This window comes from Cydia strobilella, chromosome 12 (genome assembly GCF_947568885.1).
Source record: "Cydia strobilella chromosome 12, ilCydStro3.1, whole genome shotgun sequence".
Classification (NCBI taxonomy): Eukaryota; Metazoa; Arthropoda; class Insecta; order Lepidoptera; family Tortricidae; genus Cydia; species Cydia strobilella.
The window spans coordinates 9025334-9043964 of NC_086052.1; the positions used below are offsets into that span (position 1 = coordinate 9025334).

General features: G+C 37.4%; 1 protein-coding gene across 7 annotated transcripts in view; it reads left to right on the plus strand.

The window, feature by feature from the left end:
- LOC134746076 (fibrosin-1-like protein) overlaps positions 1-18631 on the plus strand; it is an 85577-nt gene that overhangs the window by 29187 nt on the left and 37759 nt on the right. For 5 of the 7 annotated variants that reach the window (XM_063680302.1, XM_063680300.1, XM_063680306.1 and 2 more), the window contains exons 3-5: positions 3584-3703; positions 4941-4976; positions 5794-5820. In XM_063680302.1, the coding sequence (XP_063536372.1) occupies positions 3584-3703; positions 4941-4976; positions 5794-5820 (183 nt within the window). The remainder of the gene's footprint in view (positions 1-3583; positions 3704-4940; positions 4977-5793; positions 5821-18631) is intronic. The other 2 variants (XM_063680303.1, XM_063680307.1) reach the window with 2 other exon arrangements.

Sequence of the window (18631 nt, forward strand, 5' to 3'; positions counted from 1 at the left end):
GTACTATTAGTTATTCTGTGCTACCGTCATGAATATTGGAACCGCAATGTATTTATACGGATCATGGTAACAATGGGCAATCATGTTAATATTTAATGAATGCGGTATGCAAAATAATATTTGTCTATTCGTGGTCAGGAAACAGGGTTCAAATTCAAGCGTGACCGGGCATGTCACACAATTCGGTCCTTTGTTTATGTGGAGGGGAGGTAAGCAAATGCGCGATCTTTGTTGTAATTAGGAGCAACTACATAATATTTCGGAGTATTTACAGTTCACAGGAGACCTGGCAATCGGGGAGGAGTAGGTTTGATTTCTGGCTCGCACCAGTGGGTTTAGAAAGAAAACCATGAGCAAACCGGACTAAACCCAACATTCACAATCTCTAATGTTAGAATATGCTCTTTCATAAAAATCTATCCTTATGCTAATTCTATGGATCAGGCTAATGAGCTAACCCAAGGCTTGGATCGCAACTGGGAAAGCTTTAAGAGGAGATGGACAGAATACCTGGCTAGAGTGGCTAGTGTATCTATTCATGAAAAATGTAATTGAATGATTTATCTCGTCGGTCACGTTCTGCCGCCATATGGACTTCTCATGAATAAGTAATGTTCGGCCGCGGTCGTTGTTTCAATTAGCGGTTGTGTCGCCGTTCGAGCACGACTGCCTTGCCTCCTGCCTGCCACCCACCTTATCACAACCGAAATCCGACCCTACTACATTGTCATAACGTACCAATTGATTGTGTTGCTCAATTGACCACATTTACTCGGGTGTATTTTGCCTGAGGAAATTCGATATTGCTCACCGATACTGAAAACAGTAACTTCATTCTTATTGTCTCAATACTCTCAATGGATAGGTTTATTGTTTGTGTTTTATGGGAAACGAGGTTTAGTTACTTGTCGTAATGTTTTGCACAACATTACCTAGTAGTATTCAGTGACAGGGACAGTGTTTGGTTGGTTTAATGACGACGACTTGACGACCATAAGATAAGATAAGAAACATGGCATATCAAGTTTTGCTATTCAAATGCTTTAATAAGTTTTAAATGAGCAAATGACATTTTGTAATTTGGTCAAGCACTTAATTTGTGACGTCATTGAGCGTCAAAATTTTACTCATAATCATCATTTAATTGTTTAATCCGTTTTGTTTAAATGCAAATATGATTAGTGGGAAATAGAAACTAACAAAAAACATGTCACCACAAGCATACCTACAGGTCAAAAATTTAGTCATAATCATTATTAAATCGCTTAATCTGTTTTGTTTAAATACAATTATGAATAGTAGGAAATAGAAACTAACAAAAAACATCTCACCACAAGCATATTACCTGTACCGTCTCCATTCCATCATGAGTCAAAAACGTAGTAAAACGACATAAACAGTTCTGAATCAAATTTGTTTAATACTTTGAACAAACTTAGATGAATACAAAGAGTAATTTTGTACTAAGAGAAAGTGTCCCAAAGTCGATTAAAATTAGAGCAAAGTTTAACGAGCGAGAGTAATTATGTGGTAACATCCGGCGTAACATCCCGCCGACCCCGCCGGATTACAGGGATCCCGCTCGCTTCCACGCCCAGGATTAAATTGATATGTGCGACTGCTTCACGTTTATCTATGTAAAGGGTCGGAAAGCAATCCCTTTTATTAGAACAGGGACATAATCGCATGTTTAAGGTATGTTTTATTATTCTTTATTACGACTTCCCCGCTGTATGACGATCACTTGTAGACGTCTTTGAGAAGTTTATTGCGTTCGTCAAATAGCTTCTTAACATGATGTATATTCCATATATCTTCCGCTAATGCGTTTATGTAATTCGGCATGAATACAAACGGCAAATTTATTCATTTTGATTGAGCTAATATAACATTTATGATATGTCGGAAGTTTATGTACATATGAAATATCGAGATTAAATATCTTCAGTCAACGAAAACATCGCGAGAAACCGGGATCAGTCCCAACGATGCCTTATTTATCTTTGGGTTGGAAGTTATGATGGCAGTGCCTGAATGAACTTTGAGCGCTTAGGTGAGGATATACCGTTAAATATTCATTAATATAAAAACATTCGTAATTTCATTTTCAACCTTCAATCTCGGACAAATCCGCGGAGTGCGGATTCCGGAGCTTTTGAGTTTTTGTTCCGGTCGTCGGTCGCTCCCGGAACTGACGCCATTTATACAGAGCTAAACCGCCCGTGAGTAATGGCATCTACGCCGTATAACTTGCGAGTTTGTGCGGAATTTTAAATCTCATAGAATACGCTAAGACCAAATAGCGAAATGGAATTTTAGTCATGTCTTGACTTTAAATTAGGTCGATTAGTTTTTTTGTTACGTTTGGTAGTCTTTCACATTATTGTGAATGCTAAGAGCCAGATATTGTATGTAATATATTAGCCAGATTAACATTATAAAGGTTCAATATTACCTATTTTTAGAAATTCATTGACTTGTCATGTATTTGCTAATTTAGACAATAAGTATTCTATCTGACATAGGTATATAGCGACGGTAATGTTAACACGGCATTAATAATGTAAAACGATTTAACCTGCTTATTGTACTTGTGCTACGCAACGCGCAAACCGTCAACTTCAATGACAGCAAGAAAACAAACCACTTGTCCAATTTCACACGATTTAATTATAGTTCCGTTCCGATTGAATACATATAAATCATTCGGGCTCAAGCTGTTTCAAATTACGTATAATAATGTAAGGGTCGATTGTCTTCGAGGCGATCGTGTATTTATCCATTTAAAGGGAAGTTACTCGGCGTTTTATTTTCTTTTCGCAGTCGTCGCGGCCCGCTCGAGCGCTTTTTGCCCTACCGTAAAATACACGCGAAATGTGATAAATGGAAAACTCTTTTTATTGTCAGCCCCCGGCACGTTACGTTATGGGTCGTCTACTCCGTGCCCTCGCTTACTTACTTCCTCGACCCGTCTTATCAAGTTTTCTTATATCCTAGTTACCGCTCAATTTTGCGATCCCATATAAAAAGCTTTTCATCTGTCCTCCCCTCTTGGCAACAGAATTGTAAGTTAAAGAATCAGTTACAAGAGTTGCGGGAGCTTTAATATGCTATCTTAGTCTATTGGGAAATTTCGCTTCCCTTTCTTGAACAACAATCAAACATTCACGAAACTATGATTTATGCTTACACAGATATCTTTTATTTATTCAAATATATTTATGTCTTTTGTTCAGTGAGAGCCGTTTCATTTTTACGTATGATCAAAATTGTTTGTTTTTATTTAGGTACTTAATACCCAAACGAAACTTAGTGTCAAATTAATTCAAATGAGAACATTATGACTGAGATTACAAGTATCAATTGCCTTGAAAACGTTATAAAACGTTAGACTTCGTAGTTGTGTCTTGTCTCGTTAACACATTTCGGATACGATACTAACTACTAAAAACTTGTTGCTAAGTAAGAGTATTCTATTCTTACATAAATTATGTGGCAGCAAATGAATATCAAACAAATACTACGAAAAAGAAAAATGACACAAAGTATTTGTTACTGTTGGTACAAGCTACGGTTTTTGCAGGGTATTACGCTGCTTCAAGACGCTGGCACATCGGATGACAGTGGTCGGGCCTCCGAGCGCCTCACGGGCAGTTCGGTGGCTCCCCGCGACCCCGATTCATCCCGCGACAGGCTTAGCGACGTAAGTGACCAATTGCCTGTCGAACCGCACCATACCGCTTTGTACTACGCTCTTCGCTTATTGCTAGAATGTCTTAAAGACCTGTTGTGTTGATCGCAAGCAAGCGTTCGACTCGGGCACGGGACTCAATATTATTGTTATATTATTGTTTCGCTCTAGTCGAATGCTCGCCTTCGCTCAATTAGTGATGGGAATACAGCATCAGCTGACAAACCCGATATTCCTTTCGTCTTGCGACTTTCTCAGCGAATTCTAGCATTAAGTGCTTGCTATACTAGCGGAGACGATCAGGACAAGCGGGAAGGTGCTATACAACAAAAAAAGCTAAAATGTTTAGTTATCTTATGCCCGCATAGCCTTTTTTTCTTGATAGGCCGAAATAAGGATAAGAAAACAAATACATTCAATTATATTCCTAATTAAAGAAAACATTTGTAATCATAAAAATCTAAACTTTACATATAAATTACTTTAGAATCGTTGAATTGATATAATGTAGTAAACCGAATGAATATTGATTAAATAATTATTATAGCATTTATTTTACGAATATTATGATATAATGTATTAACACGATGTTGTTAACCGCAGATAACTGTATGTATTTAATGTTTATAAACTATAATTATTATAATCATGTAATACTCGGTCAGCCCTCACGTTTAATAGGTTAGATTACCACATAAAATAAATCTGTTTAATCATTTTGCACAAATGTAAGTACAAAAGTCATAATGGGTGTACAAAATTTACAAAAAAGTACGGGTTACCAATTTGCCAGGCAGGACCCGAGGAAAGGTAGAAAGCTTGCGGCGCGCTTTCTCCAAGTGTCCATCAATTTAGTTTATTGCCCTGCTCTTAATTATCGTCTCCGCTTAGGTTTGCCGAGTTTATAACGAATATAAGTTCACGCCACGCCCCGCGCATGCACAATAAAATCACTCTCTGTCTGCTGATGTACTCTAACTGTTAGAATGTTGTAACGATATGTCGTCCTCTATTTCGTTTGCTATTTCTCTCGTCTCTCTTCTAACGCTATAAAAATTCCACCAAAACCTACACGATGCCGTGCTTAGGATTCAAATCGCAGGAAAGTCAAATACGAGTCGCGTCACCTCGCACTGATTGAAAACAAAATAGCGCTGTGGTGTGTAGTCTAGGGAGAGACGAGACAAACTTTACCTCCCCCAGTCACTCCAGTCCACTCATATGTTCGCTTTCTCTCTCCTGCCTACAGGCCAGTAGCCGCTGTAGTTCCGGAAAAGGCTATATCGTGAGTATAATCATTGTTGTCCATGTTTAGTGTACGCTGCTGTCTGGCATGTCTCACAACCACTTTATCGCATCGCAATCTTTTCCGCCGCGCTACTTTATAAAATCGTTTCCTATTCGTCGCCTTTGCATGGTTATTGTTTCTTTTACATTAAACAGTTAATTTAAAGCTTGAACTAACTCATAGAAAGTCGTATAACAGGGTAACAGGTGTAATTCCCGATCAGAAAGCGCAAATATACCCTGATCACGCAAGGCACACATCCCCTGCTCGATATTCGACGCGTATCGCAGCTAAATCACGAGATTTGTCGAGGCGGCGCTCCACACTACATAACATTACCTGCTCCCGCCCTGAATACTTCATGCTGTGTATTTATTTGAAATTGTAATATCTCAGCCTGATCCCTGCTTGTTTCCCTCGGCGCGAACTTGCCTCGTAAATATCCTGTAACGTTCTCGTCGATTTATGACACGATAATATCTTCTTCACCTGTTTATTGATATTCTACCTAATACTCCCCCAATTTAGGACGTGGAGGTTTCTTGACTTTTACTTGGGGTTACTTTCGCCGTATATCATTTTCATTGATGGAATATCTACGTTTGTTTGCCTATCGAGGGTTGGACAACATCTGCTTCAAGATTGTTATCAAAACCGACAAAAAATAAACATTTTATTAACTCAACGCTTCTGAAGTATTTATTAACACTGTGACAGTAATGAATAAGTAGTAGCTAGGCTGCATGTAATTTCGCACGTTTATTTAGCTTGGTGTTTCAGACATATACTAATTGACGTTTTTCTCCTTTTGCAGTGTGATAGTGAAGGCGACGATGACAAGGCAAGTGGTTTATTTTTTCTTTTAAACTTTGTACAAATGTCGGGGCTATGTTTACGAATCGTGCGAATTAATTAAACTGGTGTCAAGTCCGTCGGAAAAGTTGAAACAGAACGTAGGATATAAATGTCCATGTAATGTAAGTGGCGAAGTTGCTCGTTCTCGGTTTATTACAGAGTTGTCATTCCAATCGCTTTTCGAGCGCCGGCGAGTCGAAGGCTCATACGAACCTTTATATGTGCGCTGTATAATTGTTACGAATCTTGAGGTCATGTTTCGCTGGTTTTCTGATTAACTCGACACGTCCGCGCTCGTGTAAGCAATGAAAATACGTGGCCAGGGCGCCGCGCCGCGCCGGGCCCGACTTTGTGCTGTGATTAATCTCGCAAAGCGAGACGCCCAATGCCCATCCCCCGCACCTGCTTACAAATTGTTTACCTACTCTACGCTAAGCTATTGTTTCACAACAAGAGACTGCTTAATGTTTTATTTAAATATCGGAGATTAATATACATTTCATAAGGAAAAGGTAGCAATCAAGTCCCAGGGGTTCTTTGCTAATCTTTTCGAGCGATGGCGCTATACATTTGGCCTATACTCTTGTAGATGGCGACACCTTTTGATATTTAACAAATTTAACACATACCAGTGAAAGAACAAATATCAAAATAAATGGCGTAAGTTTTGATGCTGTGTCGAAAGATGGAAGTAAATTTACTGTGACTACAAAATTTACTTTGACAATACGCTTCTATTCTAAATTCTCTTTGAGTTTATTAAATGGTAGTAAAGCTACGTCAGTGAGACAAGTAGAGCAGTAGACCTGCAGCTGAAGGGTAATAGCCAAGTTCGCTTTGTGCCGTACACGCTCTAGGGGCTTAACTAACTCTTCAACAGGTTGTGAAATGCGAATCAAAAGCGGCCAGAGTTTGAGCTTAGAGCGTGTATGCCGCTTAGCGAGTCGAACGCTTAGCCGAACCAATGTAACTCTGACCAAAGGATCCGTAAGGGCCCATACAGACGGACTGCAACCCCTCTGCAATTTGTATGGTAACTGCACGCCGACTGCAACGTCTGCGTGCAGTTACCATACAAGTTGCAGTCGGGTTGCAGTCCGTCTGTACCGGCCCTAACTTAATTTGCGTTATGCTATCGGACAGCGCGCTTGTTCTTACACTACTGTTTAATTACATGTAGGTTATTAATATAGTAATGTAAAGGAGCTTGAGAAACAGTATAAACTTTTTTATTTTTTATTTGTCTGGTAGAGAATGCCTTAATGAAAGCGTCACGGACGTCTTTTGCATTTTTAATTTCTTGTTGTGCAATAAATAAATTTATAATGATGGTATCGGCCGTTGCGCGTTGTAATTTTGCTATAAAAAACCATGTCACGTCATAATATGTTACTTGTTTTTTTATATATTTATAAAAGACAAATTAGTTTTGTTATTGTCGTGCCAAAATTTTGGAAGTTTTTATTAAGGCTAATTTCCTTATTGTGAATAAACCTAAGACATATGTGCGCATATTAAGTGTATCGATTCCAAATATTACACTGAAGCCTTTGAGTCGCTTGTGCACTAAGCGATTAGAATATCACCCTAGAGCTCTCCGTGTCGGGGTCGCAAAGGGCGCTGATTACGCGCCGCCGCTCTGTTCGGTAATTACTAGATTGCTGCAGTATCGAAGTGGCTGTAATTAAATACATTACACCCGCCTTTGCCGTTACTCGGCGCGTACACCACACACTGAACGCCTCCTTATGCAAAATTTACTTAAACGCTGCTAAGCTACGTTTCACTGTCGCTGTGACAATTTGTTTCCTTAATAAATTGAGTTATGCTACGCTGCGAGTTTTAATCGCTGTTGGGGTTTAGTTTATTACATTTGTGTTTACGTCTTACGTGCGTCTCTGTACTATATCGTACTGTGATTAGTTATCCTCTTTTAGAAACTTATCGTACATATTTTCCGAATTAAGTGATAATATCAAAGTAGAAAGGGACTCTTAAACAAGTTTATACCTTTATCATTGTACACATGTATCCACAATTATTCCAATGACTGCTCACCTAATAATACAGTACACCTTGCTATTCTATTGAACACCATTAATTAAAAGTAATCCACCAGCTACAATCCCAATAAATCAGACAAAATAAAACCGCAAAGTGTGATTGAAATAGTGCGAAGGAGACAAGAATAAAAAAGAACTTGCAAGTACAATCAGTAGCGGCAGCCGAGCGGAGCCGAAAGCTTTAAAGACTGATAGGTACCATTGTTCGGGAGCACCGCCACAGATTATATACTACAGACACGGTTTTCACGAAAAAAAAAACTAATTCCCAAATATTCTTAACCCATTTTTCTATGACTCTGCTTTTAAGTGCGCTCGTCGCGCTGTCGTTGTCACCAAAGTAATTTCGGCACTCGAGTTTTGTAATTAAGGGGATTTATTATTCACCTCAGCAGCTCGGTTTCTCTGTGTTATTCTGTGTAATTCGAAATACATTTTAACCTTTGATATGTTCTCACTACTAAGGTGAAAAATTATATGTGCAACACGAGAGCAAAGTTATTTTACATCTCGTGTTTTTGAGTCCCTCGCTACGCTCAAGATTCTGACTTAGAATCTTTCGCTTTCTCGGGACTCAAAATAAACACTCGCAAGAAAAACCAACTTTCTTCTCTTGTTGCACAAATAACTATTCTTGTAAGTTGTAAAACGATATGTCAGCATTGGCAACAGAAGTGGTAGACAAAGTTAAATTTCAATTGGAACATTTTTAACATTGTTTATAAAGCTGCACACACGGACTGCTTGTGGAAATATTAATTTCATGTATTTAATTAGTTTCTATGAGAAAAAGTAGCTAGTTAGCGAAAAAAAAAAAATATCTTGACTAAAGCTGTGTAACGCTTGCTATCTAAGCCTTACCTATATTATAACCCTAACCAACAGAATTATCAGTTACGGTGTACGAGTTACGAATCTGCTATTATGTTACCTATTATTTAATCCGTGACCACGGCCAGAGCCTCCGTTCCCCTTAATCTAATTATCTGGCCGCTTCGCCGCCAGCCGGCCCAAACTCCCCCACCCCCTATCTCTCTCAATTTTCTTCACAGCGAAAACGTTTAAATATGAAAGTATTTTAGGCAATCCATCCCCCGCAACATTGAATGGAATCTTCAGATTTTAAATGAGTTTTGAGCATTAAACTTTCGTTTCTTGGCTGCTTTCATAAATAATTATGATAATGTGTTTTGTCGCCGACATTATACTATCAAAATCTATAAATGTTGTTTTGGCTTTTGTGTTAGAAATATTATAGGTGGACTGGCTAAATAAAAGTTAACACCGATAGTATAAATTGTAGGTAATTATTAATTACACCTTATTTATAATATTAATGTGATGATACCGTTACCGTACATAGTCAGTTGTTCAAAAATCTTTAGACGCCTTTCAATTATTTTCAAAAAGACCCTATGAAAATTTAATTAAATTGAAATTTAACATTAGGCTATAAAATTTTATAACCTGCGCGCCGGTTAAGTTAAGACCTAAACATAAAATCAAATTTGATGTCACTCCCGTCAACCATAAACTCCTTGAAAATCGGTTACGATTATTTGCCTTAAATCGTCTTAGATTTCATTCAAATGGCACTTACATTTGAATCTTTCTTAAAGAATCCTTATCCTCAAATAATCCAGTTAGGAAGAATAAAATTACACCATGTGGTTGACAATATCCGCAGTGGGAAAAAAATAAATACTCAGGCACGTTTAAGTATAAAAATAATTGGGAACATACTTATGTAACTACGTGAACAAAGATGACTTTAATTTATGAAAAATAAGCATTTAATTTTATACGCAGTAATTACGATAACACGCTCGCTCGTAAACGTCAGTTTAATTCTAGATGCGTAATTAGTGCTAGTCTACTAATGAGTAATGACACTTTTTTGAATGACCAAGTGACAAGGTGTTCACAAACCAATTTTTTCCTGCAAATTTTTTTGCAGCTGAAGTTTTCCAGTTTTAAAAAGTAATTTCGTGTCGCGGGCCAAGAATTTACATATCACGTGAGAATATCAAGCTTCTGTCATATTTCGTTTAGAAGTTAGCAGGCTTAAGCAAATAAGTTTGCTAAAGCTATGAATGAGGCTCTGTAAAAAAAAAGTCGGAGTCGGAGTCTTCTTAACATACTAATAATAAAATAAAAATGCACTAAGTATATCACTTATAGTTTTCATTTTTCATTATAACTAATATTAACGGATGCAAACCAATTTACAGCCCTGTTGCATTAAAGTACTACATATATTACCAATGCATAATTCCATAGTACCTGTCATGCATAGTTACAAAACATGTTACAGCTGTAACATTTATCATTAACATTCAGAACGTCTGTTCTTAACGTTAAACTTAATAGAATTGGAAGTTTAGTAGCATAATAATGCTAGTAATTTGATATCTGAGGAGGAAATCAGTCTCGACTCGGCTTTAAGCGTGGTCGATTAATTACATTATACTGAGCAAGGCGCATTGCACACTACCGTAGTTTATGAGATGACAAGTAGATCAGAGGAAACTAGCGCGATTTTAGTAAATAATATATAGTAAAACTTGCTATATTAATGACGGCAAAAAAGTCGTGACTACAATAATTGAATCATCAGCATATACATCGTGCATATTATATAAATTTGCCTTATTATTTCACATAAATTTTTCATGATCAATGGTTCGCCTTCAGAAGAAGCTGTTCCCAAAAAACTCAATACAAATATGGCCAGTTCGTTAGTAGATATAGGTATGATGTTCGAAATCCAAATCATTGTACTCGTACCTCATATAAATGCAAGTAGGTAACTTGCTCGTCTATATAGGAGCGCACGGTGCAGAAGCATCTAACATAATTAGTCAAAAGCAACCGGATTTGCATATCAGTGCGGAGCATAATTGGAGCGAGTGCAAATAGCATGAGTGGAATCGGATTGAGTTACTGGCGCTTTCAGAATGTACGGCACTGTCAGTCAGTGCAACTGTGCATGTACATTTCGTTTTCCGTTGTCACCTACAGACGAGTAATTTTCGGAAAATAAGAGGAATTTGTAGTAAAACCGGCCAAGTGCGAGTCGGACTCTCGTTCCAAGGGTTCCGTACATTACATAATTCAAACAATGTATTTTTTATGTGAAACGTGAGTGAAATGTCTTTAATAAACCGTAGGGGTCGGATCAAAAACTAAGTAATTAAGTCCGATTCACTCTTGACTGCACATTTCGAATAGGTTTTTCTGTGATATAAAGAACTATTTTGTGTATGTTTTTCAAAATTTTATACCCAGTAGTTTCGGAGATAGGGGGGGAGGTAATTTTTTTGCCCATTTTCTTGAATAACTTCTAAACTGTTTATCATAAAATATAAATAAAAATATATTTGAGATTCTCACGATGACTCGATATAGTTTGAAAAACTTTATTTTTTAATTTTCTCATTTTCTTTTTTAAAAGTGGCCCCCATGTTTAAAATTCATTTGTTTACGTTACATGTCCGTCTTTGGGTCACAAACTTACATATGTATAGCGACCCGCCCCGGCTTCGCACGGGTGCAATGCTGATGTATTATACATATAAACCTTTCTCTTGAATCACTCTATATAAAAAAAACCGCATCAAAATCCGTTGCGTAGTTTTAAAGATCTAAGCATACATAGGGACAGACAGACAGCAGGAAGCGACTTTGTTTTATACTATGTAGTGATACAAAATTTCAACTTAATTGGTCCAGTACTTTCGGAGAAAATAGGCTGTGACAGACGGACAGACAGACAGACGCACGAGTAATCCTATAAGAGTTCCGTTTTTTCCTTTTGAGCTACGGAATTCTATAAATTAATATCTTGAAATACCGAAAAGAAATTAATATTATATCTGTAAAATCACTTGATTGCTAATGAAATATTAATGTTGTAAAATGTACTTATTCCATTATCACATGCAAACATTTTAACCAACGGTTTAAATTGTAAAGACTTCATGTTTTGAGCTTTTCTTGGTTATCTAAAACTTGAATTATACTAACACACAAATATCACGAAACAGGTACGCCTTCAAAATGAAACTTGCACTGAGCAAGTAGAAGTTATGAATAGCCCGAGCACGAATCTATGCAAACTCTGTTATTAGCTTAGCAGCAACGGGAGTCAGCAACTGGCATTATGCAGGCAGCGTGCCGGACCGCCCGCGCTCAATCTGTATTCCCATCACAGACGAAGCTTTCGACTCTGCTATCCTGCTAAATATAATGAGTCCTGGTCTTCCATGTAACTACTATACTCAAGTATCCAACTTATACTGGTTCCCTTTGCGTTTGGAATACCCATAACCGCAGCCGTAGCCGGTCCTCTGGGACTCCGCTAACTTACTCGCTCGCGGCTAATACGACTACTAGCACCGCTATTATTTATTAAACTCCCCGCAATCAGGAACACGTACCCCTAATAATCCTCCCTTTTGTGACGGTGCGATGGGGTAAACAAGTTTAATCATAGATGAATATTTGTACAGGTTTCTATCCGTTTTAGGTCGAATGTCAAATAACAGACTAAAAAGAGAATAAAACGTTAATAAATTATATTCTTAGTCATGTGGAAAAACAATATAAATTAAACTTTCCCAGATAGCCTTTAAAAAACATTACACAACGGTATAAATTATTTAAAAGGATCGGTTCTTATTAATAATATGTGCTGCGTAAGCCACACCGCTCGGAGATAATCAATACAATGTAATAAAGTGTTATTATTTACATGTTTTAATCCTGGATTATTAGCATAAACATAATATCATTGATCTTGAACATTATTTAACCCCACTGGTTTAGTAGGTCTATTAACGACCCTTTAATTAAATATTTTACGTAAATTAATGTGTCGGATCGAATATCTTACTCGAAGAGTAAATAATTACCGTTCATAAAGCTTTATTATGTTATCATGCCGATGAAATACATGATTGGGTTACCAAATTAACACAATCATTATTGAATTCGCATCGAAATTAAAAATATATTCCGATATATGTATGCATACGAATTCGCCGAATGTAATTTAACCGAGTTATAGTGACGTGCACACAATATTGTCCTTTGTACACGGTACTCTCTGACAATATTACGGCAGCGCTAATGGAATTGTCGTTTCGAGTCCATTCCAAAACTAACGTGTAATTTACCGTGAAATTCTTAATAAAATTAATTAAATGTCACTTGAATTTGTAAGTTTTCGTGCAGAGATTTTAGCCAAATAACTAGAATTGTTTTTCTAATAAGCGACATTTATGAATTACTCGATAAACATTTGTTTGGCAGTTTTTATTTTATTTGCAGGGGGCCGATTCTGTTTCAACGATTTGATATGGTTTTCATCTCATGTTGATACGACCTCAGGATCAGGCAACTCACGCGCACCAATAAGTGCGAGCGAGATGCCTTATCAGACGGTTCCTAATTGCAGTTAGTGATCACCAATCAGCGTGAGCCGCTAACGCTGATTGGTACTCACGATCAAGTTCGTATCAAAATAAGCTAAAAAGCATATCAAATTGGTGAAACACAATCGACATCCGGGGTAACTCACTACTTTTGGAATTTGAAAACTTGTAATTTTTTAGGTGTTCCCTGTCCGATCCGAAATGATAACCGAATTCCAGGTTTTTGATACTTTATAACTACCTATAAGGTACTCAGAGGCATTCCATATGTGAGATAATAAATAATGGTAGTGTCTATTAACATTTAACAGACGAAGGATACTTGTTCACAAAGCTTTATCCGCATTTTTTTACTCAATAAATCAGTTTCAGGACTGGGTTACAAAGCTCATCATCATTCATCAGGTGGCATATCACTTCTGGTCGATTAGACCGGCTGGCTTGCGCGCAATCTGTGCGAACACGAGCAAGGGTGCCGCCGCATTAATAGGCTCATGAAAGTCATGAATACTTATCGGATGCCGGTAACCGAACGAACGTACTTACATGTACATAACGCCTATTGTGCTCTTCGATCCGTTATGTAATGTGAGAAGAGAAAGCTCAAAATTGTCTGCCAATGGTTATTACCAATCTTTTGGCCTGTCACTTCGTATGTGATCCTCTGAATCTTGTAGAACGATTTCTAAACATCTGATCAGTAATCTTAATAATCAATTTATGGCGGATGTTTACTTTCCTTGCTGCTTAAGCTTTCCTGTTATTGTTTGTTGATTCCAGAAATGTGTAAACAAACAATTTTGAAAATTAATTATTACTTACCTATTTTTACGTACATACAATCATATGCAATGTGTTTTTACTGATATTAAAATAACAAGCAAGAAACTTAAACTATACAAAATAATTGTAGTAAGTACAGCGGTAGTTTCGTCAAATAACCAGATGGTCCACACTATTTAAATATTTTAGGTAGGTGATGGAGTAAGCTGTAAAATCTGTAACAGAACAAATAATCATATTATCAACTCACTGAATTCAACGAAAAACTTTTGTGTGTTATCACGTGTTCCTTAAAAGGCTTTCTACAACTTGTAAGGAGTTTCAATGACATTTATCGTCAAGAAAAAACATAATTGAGAAATGTCAACATAATATGAATAATATTTTATTTATGGCGGTAATAATAAATGACGAGTCAATACAGTTGCACAAGAACCGGTTTCACGGAGACAGATGCAATTACTGTCGAGCCTTATTGAGTGTAATTTATATTCTGTAAATGTTGTAAAATATCTTAATAACTTTACTGCCTCGTGTTTGAAACTTTATGTATATTTAGCTAGATATCTTATTAAATTATTTTTCCTTTCCCAATGGGCCATTGATTCGAGGATCAAAGCAAGAAGAAACATTGAATATATTAAAATGCCTTTACAAGACTAGGAATTTGAATTACAATACTACACGTGTAACGGACATTTTAACAATTTTCTGGAATGTAATAGGAACACTAAAATAAAAGCTTACTTATATGAATAATTACATACAATACGCAAGTCTTTTGACAATGCAAATCATCGAGTAAATTACTCATTACAATCAATAGAAACATCCCACACTGTCATTTAACCTTTTGTTAGGGAATGTTTTTCGAGGGAATTTCAAAATATGTAATTTAAAAGTAAAATCACGCCGTATAAAATGTTTCCCATTCCGCGCATTGGCGCGCCTCTTGGTAATAGACGCAAACCTGTGCGGTTAATTGAAAGAGCTCTCCACGAGTGTAATATTTTATGCCACGGAGTACACAAGTACTACCGGTCTCTCTTTAACACCTCCTTTTCATCATAAAACCATCTCTTTCGTAATAGAAAGAAAAAGCAGACGAATAATTTAATCTCCTTCGCAGTATCCGAATATAAATTCGCTTTAACATTATCTTTTTAATATTTTCTGCGGCTATTTAATCATCTTTCAGCCAAAGCTTATTTTCCTTTGTTCTTAATTTCATTTCGGAAAATATTCTCATTATTAAATTAATTTAAATATAAACCGCCGCGATATCCGTATTTTTAAATAAATACCTTTGTATACTTTTGGTCGAAACAAATTAATATTAGATAAGAAGTTGTAACAATTAGTGTTAGAGTTGACTTGTTTTGCGGGAACTTGAGTAATAAATCGCCCTCGCCCGCGAAGTTGCCGCGGCACGCAAGATTAAGGTCCACCACAATACTAAACTTCCTCAGAACCCATTGGTCTAATGTTCAATACTTCCCCTGCTACACGTACTTCCTTTCCCATATACTGGATTAAACACTACAATGTCACTGATCAACTACACAACACCCAACTCCCCCATCCACGCTTTACGATTTCTCGCCTTTACTTAGCCACTAAACACACCGTTTAGTACCACTCAACATTTACGCTTATTTATTTGTCATATATGTTATGCTATGACCATAGTGTTGGCACTTCACACCTATAGCCATAATCGTGTAAACTCTATAACTACGTGATTAACATAATGTTTCCAGAATGTTCCACTTTTGTCTTGTAAACGAGCATAAAGTGAAAGAACAAATTGCGAGTTTCCCCAGTATTTTCCTCGCTCGGAAAAATATATGTTTTATTAAAGCTCGGCATTTCCGAGAGCGAAGCAACCCTCAGGCGGGGGAGGCGGCCGGGCTGGGATGGGTCGCCGGCGCGCCAGTGTATAACAGACAGTAGAGGGATATAAAACATATTTACGCGCCTATAAAGTACTCTCGTACGCTCGCGCTCCACCATTTTCTTTTGTTCCTCACTCGCAGCCAATGATAATGCTTTCTCCCGTTCAGTTAAACTTATTTCTCTTCCGTCTTATCTGGCTTTTCTTCGGCACTTTTATTTATAACTGAAGTGGTGTAACGTAACTACGTGAAATAAACGATTGCGGTCGCTGCTCATATTTTAACATCTTGTCGGTTTCAATCGTGCAGCTGTTACTCGTATGATTAATGTAGTTCTAGGAAAACATAAACTAACGATTGAATCTCTAGCTCGAGATTCAAGCTGATAAAGTAATCGCAACGGCAACGCGCCTTTTCACGATATGAACATACTGATCGGATCGGTTTCTATTATCGGATTATTTTTTGAAATTCAGTGTAGTATAGTAGTAGTAATAGTAATTATTGCAAATTTAGTACAATATGCTACAATAATTTACCTATATATTTATTTATTAAAAAATATATTTTAGTTTGTATCATGTGAAACCAAATAAGCGCTAAAAAAAGCCATTTTAAAGCTTCTTTACACATTACACATACAATAATTAGATAGTTTCATTAAATGTTCCTAGAAAGACACCCTTGCGAATATTTACTGCAGATTTTAAGCCCGCTAAACTTTCTAGAAAAAACTTGTCGCAGAATGTATCGCGAAATACCTTTTAACTTCGTTAAAGAAAGTACTACTCCTTGAGAAGAGCGCACTTGGATCTGATCGCGTTTTATTAAAGTCAGCGAGCAGAAAGTGGAGAACATACTTGATGCTATTCAGAACGGAAGCCAGAGCGTTAACAGTAAAGCGAGAAGCGTCTTAATCTTGCGCGACAGAACGGCTCAGAGTAGAAACCCCTTGCGTAGGTGAGAGGGTGAAATAACAAGAGTGGGGACGCTCCAACCCACCGCCCGCTAGTTCGCCGGCTAGCAAACTTCAACCAAGATCCATACTACTTCCTTGAGTCTAAAGGGGCCCACTGACTATCAGTCCGCCGGACGATATCGGCATGTTAGTTAATAGAACAAAAATTTGACAGTTCCGAACAACTGACAGGCCAATATCGTCCGGCGGACTGATAGTCAGTGGGCCCCTTAAAGCCTGTCACAGACGGAGCGATAATATACCGACAGATACCGTAAGATACCGACAGATATCTTAGAGTATAGCTAAGCACCACACACGACAACGATATCGAAATATATATCGCTCTCTGTCTAGCACCTACATTGTAAGATAGACGAAATATCCCAAAATATGGACATATCGACCGGAATATGAACCGTGATGTCCGTGATTACCTTTTGTATTGTTTTCGAGCTCCCGATATTACAAACTAACAAACACAACAATACAAAAGGTAATCACGGTTCATAAAAGTCTAGTGAAACTAACCGTGAAATTATTAAAAACTGTTAACCCAAAATATATCGTAATATACCGAGCTATAACATCTTAAGGTATCTTAAGATGCCTTGCTATAAAATACCAAAGTATTTATTATAGCTTTGTGTGTGGACTCTGTCAAATAGTACGTAAAAGATATCGCAAGATGCCGTATCTTACGCTATCTGTCGGTATATTATCCCTCCGTCTGTGACGGGCTTAACTGGTTCAACTTGGATAGAACTTAACTCGCAACGACGCAAACAAAACCTTAAACACAGCCTTACAACTCTCGCATTTCCGACTCGGTTATCTACGGCTTTTGTTTTCGAAACCGACAATCTCGGTTACTGTGAGCTTTTTCACTTAGCCAATTTACTCTTTGTTGTTTTTAAACGGAATTTCAACAATCGCACTGTGTTTACATTTCTACACGAATCGTACGTGAACGGTACTCAAATCTTTTGTTGTTTTATACTTTGTAACAAAGCTTTTCGCTCATATTATTTTATTTACTTTTACTCTGAACTAGCAACAGTTTAAGTTTGTGTTTTTGTGAAGCAAATATGAGTGGGATTGTTAAAATAGTGAAAACATGGTTGCCATTTTCTAGTGTAGGACAAAGACACGTCGTCAAAGGGCTGTAATTATCTGAAGGCGGGCGAGTGTTAGCACTCGACGCCGAGGTCGAGAATATCTCTCGCCGGATCAGCAGCTCACTCGCGATGCACTCGGCGATTCCGTTTGTCACTGCACCCGGTTGCGGTCTCAGCCTCTCGCTCTGATAAACACACTCATGTCAACGTTCTTTGAACATAAGCGGTATTCAGGCGCTACGACTGCCAGTTTATTGCTTTGCGCTGGGACTGGTAAACCACGTTGGATTCACTTTTCGAATCGCTTTGTTGCGGTATTATGGAGTTAGACATAAATACTACGTGATTCTGGGGTATCGGACTGGTTTTAACCACGCATTCATATTTTAAATAAATAAGCTCTGGTTGAATTTATCTATAACTAATATAGGAAACTTACCCGATGTGCTAATGATATATGATTTCTTAGAGAATTATCATATCTGTGTTTTTACACGGGGTAAGATTTCGGTCGGTCAATTAAGGTTTCCAAATCATAACATAAC